General features: G+C 52.6%; 1 protein-coding gene across 8 annotated transcripts; it reads right to left on the reverse strand.

The window, feature by feature from the left end:
- Positions 1-454: 454 nt before the first annotated feature.
- Positions 455-7,001, reverse strand: SMUG1 (single-strand-selective monofunctional uracil-DNA glycosylase 1). 8 transcript variants are annotated; one of them, XM_032348445.1, is made up of 5 exons: positions 6,618-6,913; positions 6,148-6,223; positions 5,234-5,459; positions 2,944-3,236; positions 455-1,906 (listed from the first exon to the last, which is right to left on the reverse strand). In XM_032348445.1, the coding sequence occupies exons 4-5, from the start codon at positions 3,223-3,225 to the stop codon at positions 1,379-1,381; spliced, it is 810 nt and encodes a 269-aa protein (XP_032204336.1). In that variant the 5' UTR covers positions 3,226-3,236; positions 5,234-5,459; positions 6,148-6,223; positions 6,618-6,913; the 3' UTR covers positions 455-1,378. The 8 variants fall into 8 exon arrangements, with proteins under 8 accessions (XP_032204336.1, XP_032204337.1, XP_032204333.1 ...); XM_032348446.1 differs by lacking the exons at positions 6,148-6,223; positions 6,618-6,913 and adding an exon at positions 6,920-6,997; XM_032348442.1 differs by lacking the exons at positions 5,234-5,459; positions 6,618-6,913 and adding an exon at positions 6,920-6,992.
- Between the last annotated feature and the right edge of the window lie 372 nt (positions 7,002-7,373).

Genomic DNA, 7,373 nt, shown 5'->3' on the forward strand with positions numbered 1-7,373 from the left:
TCTATTCCCAACCTAAGTCACCTTTCCAGCCCTATTAAAGGGCACACCACCCAGTCATCCTACAGACATAAGAAATGAGTTAGACAGAAATAGCATGCTCTCATCCACCCATCACCTGCTCCCCACAGGGCCCTGAGTAGCAGACAAACCCCTGAGACCCTTAAGCTCTGATAACACCACAAGAGTTATTTTTTTCATCATCTCCCTAGAGACCCACAAGAACACCTTGCAAACAGTGAAGAGGTTAAGGGAAAATCTAAACTAACCCTTCCATCTCGGACATGCAGGAGAGGGAAAAAAAGGACCCACACGAAGGGTTTAGGAGCCTTTTTTTCCTTTTAAAGATTTTATTTATTTATTTGAGAGAGAGTGCGCTAGTGGGGGTAGGGGCAGAGGGATATGAGAAGGGAGAGCCAGACTCCCTGCTGAGTGGAGCACCTGAGCGAACATGACCTGAGAGATCATGACCGCACCAAAGGCAGCAGCCTAACTGGCTGAGCCGCCTAACTGACTGAGCCACCTAGGCGCCCCGGTTTGAGAGTTTTTAATGCTCAGACTGAAAAATCACAGGCTGGGTTTTTCATAAAGTTATCGGTCCACCTGTAGCAGGACAAGGATCCACCCCTCACCCAGCAAGGTCTTCGGAGTGGGGGAGCTCCCCCTGTAGTGTGGTACAGTGACACCCCAATCAAGAGGCAAAAAAGCAAGAAGCAGGAGCCCCCACCTGCCAGGCACGAAGCAAGGCACTTTCAAGTGTTATCTCACTTAACCCCCACCCCCACCCCCACCCCATGCGGCAGGGAGCCCCATTTTACAGACGAGGATCCCGAGGCTTGGAGAGGTTAATCAAGTTGGTCCAGAGTCATGAAGTCTCAAAGCCAAGATGAAGAAAGCCAGTCTTCTGGTCTTCCCCACTCGGCCACGCTGAATCCTTTCTCTGATCCAGCTTCCGTCTCCCGGAAGAAGTTCACTCGTAACACCCATAGCCCTCCATTTGTCCTGGTCCCTGTGAGGAAATGGCTCAGCTTGAAGGCAGTTGTTCTAAGAGGACAGGTGAGGATCCTGGCAGGCTCTTCTCTCAAACACAGCCTCAGAAGTCACTGCTCAGACCACTCACAGCTGACCAGAGGCTCCCCAAGACACGGTGAGGTAGAGCACTCCTCGGACACCAAGGCTCCGTGCAGCCGGATACCGCAGGGGCAACGCTCAAAGAAGGTGAAGGATGCAGGGAGTAGTGTCAAAACTGCCACGGCAGGTCCCAGCAACCAGGGAGACCAGAAGGAGCCTGTGGCTCCAGTCCAGGGCACCCACAGTCCTCTGCTCCCCCTGGGATGACCTGGGGGCCTAGAAAACCTCCTGTGCTGGGCCACAGGGGCCCTCACTTTGTTAGCAGTGGCAGCAGCCCCAGCTCATTCAGTCTCTCCGTGGCTGCTGCCTCCCATCCCCTGTTGGCCTGAGGGCTCCGAGGTGAGGGGTGCAGGAGCCCCTCCACCTGCACTTCGGGCATCAGGCCTGCCAGAGCCCGCCGGGCCCGCTGCTCCGCCAGCCGCCCCACACCCACCACCAGCCGCACCCCCAGAAGCTGCACCTGTCGGCAAAGGACTGCATCACAGGCCCCAAGAAGCTGTTCTCGCTGCCTGGCAGGTAGCTCAGCAGGCGTGAGGTTGCGCCCACTGGGAGTCAAGAAGAGCAAAGGACACAGATTGTGGACGAAACAGCGACGGAAGAAGACCTCGGGCTGTCCACAGAGGTTCCGGAAAAAGCCCCAGAACCGGGCACCGCTCACCTCTGACTGAGGGCACTCCAGTCCCAGCACTGGTCGCTTCGGGTGCTCTTGGGGTGGGGTCAACACAGGTCCCCCAATGCCCAACCAGTCCCGGACTATACTCACTTCCCCAAAGGGCACCTGCCAGAAGGGGGGAGAGACAGGAGGGTTTCAGTCTGAAGATCGGACACCTGGGTTCTGCACCAGCTGACCCCTCCATACCCACCATGAGGCTCCAGCCTGGACACCCCACCCCCATCCCCGGCACTTTTGCCCAAAGGCCTGAGACAAGGATGATTCAGGCCCTATAGTTTGATCCTGCCCATCCTTCTCCAGTTTTTTATTGTGGACCGTGGTGCAGAAGAATCTGTTTGCTTCTATCCCCACTTGCCTTTGGAACCACATCCAGAGAGTATATGGGACTAACTGGCCCTCCACAGGATGTGATGGGTGGTACTGGGGCAGACAGATGGTCTGAGACAGAAAGACAGCCAGTGTTAGAGGAGGCACAAGGACAGGACTGACCAGCGCTCTCTGGGTGCCCTCTCAGCCCGGAGCCTCAAGCTGTCATTTCCATCGATCATCATTGATCATCTTTCATCCCCCAGCTGGGGTCAATAAAAGCGATTGAGCCTCCTGCCCTGAAGCCTCATCCCCTCCCCGATCTGCCAAGCACCCCCACTGAGGGGCATTCACTCATCCCAAGGTCTGAAAGGAAAGCACACAGGCCCCCAGAGCAGACTCTGTTCTGAGCCTCTCCTCAGCTCAGACACAGAAGCAGGTAAAAGCCCCGCACCTCTTCCACACCCACCTCCATCAGACAGTCTCCCTGAGGACCTGGTATTCCGGGTCCCTCTCTGGCCCTAACCACACTCCAGGGAAAGAGGAGATCCGGCAAGGTAAGGATGGGGCCGGCGGAAGGAAGGGCTCGCAGAGGCAATTAGTGGACAGCTCACAGGGGAAACGGAACTACCATTAATGTGCTTGGTTAACTCTGGGCAGCGGGGCCTGGTGAGCGTCTGAGACCACAGGAGCCAGCGTGTGTACTGGGAGGGGCCAAGGGGCCCAGCCCCACACACGTCCACAGCCAGGCACATGCTCCTCCCCCACCGCACCCACAGCCAAATATCTACCTAGGAGCCTCCCCCTCCCCATCCAGGGGAAGCCAAACCCTTTACCCCAGTCTGGGCCATGCCAAAGGGTCCGGGGTTCATGCCCAGGAACAGCACTTCCTTGGGGCCCTGGCAGTAGCGGGTCACATAGCTGCGGTGTGGTTCCCACGCGTACTCCACAGGATTGTAGATGATGCCCACAGGCTCCGAGAACTGCAGCTGGCTCAGCTCAGCATTGAGCCGCAGCTCCTCCTCCAGGAAGCTCTCAGCCAAGCTTCGAGGGCAAGGCTGGAGATCCATGGCAGGCTCATGGAGGGGCCCCGGTGGAGAAGCCTGGGGCACAGCCATGTCACTGCCACCTGGAAAAGAGACGGACAGAGGCTCCATCAGCCGTCAGCCGAAGAGTGAGAGGGATCCAGACTGGCCAGGGCTAACCTTTCTAGGGCGCAGAAGAGACTGTCAGTCACCCTCCACCCTCTAGGTCTGACAGAGCTCATCTCAGTTCTTGGTAGTGAAGGGTCCTTCCACTTCCCGCTTCAAGCATCCCTCCTCTTCCTATGTCACCTAATGAGAATAACCCGTCATTCCCCCCACTCCAAACCTCCTTTCCATCAGATATAAGCCTTGAGTCACTAGTTCCTAGGCCATGCCAAGTATATGGGAGGTTTTCAATATATATTTACCAGTGGCAAACTTTCCACACCTCTAATGTCATCCTTAATAAAACAAGCTCAGCCAGGATGGGCTGTGTTCTGGAAACCAATGTGCTGAAGAATGAGATGCAGGTGCACCGCCAGAGCCCAGAGACTAATTACAGAAGGCTAATTACAATTGCTTCCAGGTGGTGAGCAATTGCTCTGTGCCAAGTACACCTCATTGATCCTTGTAACAACCCCAAGAGGCCAGTGTTATTGTTCCCATGTTACAGGTGAGAAGACTGAGGCTTAGTAAGGTCAAGCAACTTGCCCAGGGTCACGCAAGTAATGAAGCTGGGATATGAACCCAAACTATCTGACTCAAGGCCATGCTTTTAACCCCCCCCTCATCTTGCCTGAGATGGTTCAATCAGCCACCCTGATAATCCAACACCCCGCCCCCACCTCCCAAAAGCCCAGCCCAGCTTCTTGCCCACATTCAAGAATCCTCAGTGCAGGGGCGCCTGGGTGGCTCAGCGGGTCAAAGCCTCTGCCTTTGGCTCAGGTCATGATCCTGGGGTCCTGGGATCAAGTCTCCAGGACCCGCATCGGGCTCTCTGCTCAGCAGGGAGCCTGCTTCCGCCTCTCTCTCTGCCTGTTTCTCTGCCTACTTGTGATCTCTGTCTGTCAAATAAATAAATAAAATCTTAAAAAAAAAAGAATCCTCAGTGCAGGATGATTACTGGACTCAGAATAGACCCTTACAAGCTATGGAATCATGGTCAGAGCCTCAGGTTTTCTCACCCAAATACTCAGAATAATATCCATTCATTAGTAGCAATACAAAGGATGGAATCAGATTTAACATACAAGTGAGGGTTGGGAGGCAAGAAGGAAGTGGAGAAGCAGAACAGAAAGAAGGAAGACGCGGGGAGGAGGCAGAGGGAGCACTCCAGCAAGTTCTATAGCCTACAAAGACCGTTCCTTCTAATCTTCCTCCTCACATTTCCCATGCAAACCCAGTGTTCCAGCCTGACACTTACACTCACTCTTTCAAAAGTGCCTTTCCCACCCCAATTCCCAAAAATCTGTACATGCCATTTCTTCAAACCCAACCAAATACACTCCTTGAGCCAACCAGGACTATGACGCCTCTGTCTCTCCACACACCCAGATCATAGCCATCCTTCAAGATGCAGCTCCAATGATCTCACTGGTAAAGCCTGCCCTCCTTAGGACACTGTAGCACTGCTGAAACTTCCCAGCCCCATCCCACACAGGAGCAGAGCTGGACTGAGACCTGGAATCTGTATTTTAAACAAAATTCTGGTTGATAAAGGCTCAAACCACTTCACGTCACCATGGTTCATGGCTTCTTCCTGAATTCACACCTTGCCTCCCTACCTAGACTTGAGATCAGAAGCCAGGTCCCATTCAACTTCCCTCTGTATCTTTGAGGTCCTAGCTTTTATTAGGTAGTCAACAAATACCCACTCAACTCTGTCCATCCTACCTTTTTCAGTCCTCTTTAAAACGACCTTCTACTGGGGCGCCTGAGTGGCTCAGCTGATTAAGCGATTGCTCTGGCTCAGGTCATAATCCCGGAGTCCCAGGACTGAGTCCCACATCGGGCTCCCAGCTCCATGGGGAGTCTGCTTCTCCCTCTCTTCTTCTCCCCTCTTATGCCTTCCCTCAAATAAATAAATAAAAGGCCCTTCTACCAAGGAGTCTTTCCTGACGGACTCTTCTCCATTTCTACAGCCCAAGTTCACTCAAGGCTCAGCTGCCCACTTTGCACTCCAGCTGTTTCCGAGGGTTTGCCAGGCTCTGGGTGTGTTTCCATCATGTCTGGGCCTCCCATGGGGCAGGGATCAAGGTTCTTCTCCCTCATGAGACCTCAGGGTTGACAGAACAGCTTGATCCATCAATCTGGTCTTGGACCCTAGCCTAGGGGAAGTGGGAGAGAAAAAATGTCAGGGCCAAACTTAGGAAATCCTTCTCCAGACTGATCCCGAAGTCACTGTTTTGTCTAAGTGGCTAACCAGTGCCAACTGGGCTCAAACAAAAGCCAAGAAGGAAGCCGTGTAGAACTCAAATATCTTTGGAGCCCTTGCTGTGCACATCCCCATGTAGTGCCCATGTCAGGGGGCTGGCTGCTCCAGCTCAGGGACTTCTCTCAGGTCTTAGGTTGAGCTGTGTTGGAGACAGCAAGGCTGCAGGGTACAACAACAACAACAGCAACAACAAAAAAGATAAGGCTTTATTTGCAGCATTCCAGTTTCAAACCTAATCTGAGAGCAAAAGACACAGTCTGGGTTTCAACCAAATCCACTTTTCTTTTTTTAAGATTTTATTTCTTTATTTGACAGAGAAGGAGAGATCACAAGTAGTCAGAGATGCAGACAGAGAGAAAGGGGTAAGCAGGCTCCTTGCTGAGCAGAGAGCCCAATAATGGGGCTCGATCCCAGGACCCTGAGACCATGACCCAAGTTGAAGGAAGAGGCTTAATCCGCTGAGCTACCCAGGCGCCCCCCAAATCCACTTCTAATCCTGGTTTTATCTCTAAGTTTCTCTTAAGCAAACCATTTAACCCTCCTCTCTCTGAAATGAAAACCACAAATTCCATCCAACCTACCACCAACTGTTAACTCTTTTTTTTTTCTTTTTCCAATATTTATGAGTCTCTTCCACGGTAGGCACTGTGGTCGTCTCTGGACAAGGAAGAAATCCAAAATGAGTAAAATGTAGGCCAGGCTCATAAACTACCGAGAGAGGACACATAAACAACTCTAATACACTGTGGTTTGAGCTTTAACTTCCTCAACAATACACTATGAGAACCCAAAGGAGGAACCTGAAAGTCCTATCTAAAGCCACCAAGAATCAAAGACTTAAGAAACGATATATTATAAATTACAGTGTCATACTAAATGCAAAGGAAGCTCAGGGTGATCCAGCAATAAGTTTGGCTATCCAGGGTCTCTGACGCTAAACTCAAGGAAGTGAAGAAGGAATCAAAGACACTATCCACTCCCCTGTCCCTTGGAAGCACTCTAGGAATCGACAGGGACAATCAGCAAATCCTTAAAGTAACAGCAGTAGTACCAGAACTTGGATTTGAAAACACCACTTATCCCTCCTACTGGTTCTGAGAGGGCCACCGGTTAAGGGTCCATAGGAAATCTCCGCGCCCGCCCTCGGGCTCCGCCCGACGGGAAAACCACGTCCCCGCAGGCTCTCCGGGCCGGTTCCGTGGGCTCCACTCTTCCTCTGCCGGGGCAAGCCCCAGACAGAGCGAAGGTCCCCAAAGCACAAACTTTCCGACTCCCCGCCCGACACCGCCCCGCAAGCCTGAGAGCCCAAGCCATGCCTCAGGACCCCAGGTTCCCAGGCTCCTACTTCCTCACCTGGTTCAGCTCTCCGTCCGGTTTCCGGTTCCCTTCCCCGCCCCCACGCTCGGAGGACAGTGGGAGTCGTAGTCTACTTTGTTTCTGGAAAGAGATTGGCGTAGCCGCAGCAACTTCCGCCGGAAATACTTGGATCCCCGGAAAGCTTCTTAAATTAGCCCTAAGTGACTCTGGGGAACGTAGTTTATCTCTTATAGCAGGGCAAAAAAATCAAGAAAGTTTTCAGGAAGGCCAGGCCCAGTAAGGACCACGAAGGTCCTAGTTTCTAGCCCTAAAGGGCAACCCCCTTCCAAAAATTCATCGACAAGACTTTTCCTAACAGGATTGCGAACCAAAGAACTTCAACCATCCCCAATCTCAAAACTCACGTGAGAGTATTAACAGTGGTTAAAAAACCATTTCTAGTCCTCCTGCTGCCCCACAGATAAGAGATCTCTCTTTTGCAGACCTCCAA

The sequence above is a fragment of the Mustela erminea genome, chromosome 6 (assembly GCF_009829155.1).
Source record: "Mustela erminea isolate mMusErm1 chromosome 6, mMusErm1.Pri, whole genome shotgun sequence".
Lineage (NCBI taxonomy): Eukaryota > Metazoa > Chordata > Mammalia > Carnivora > Mustelidae > Mustela > Mustela erminea.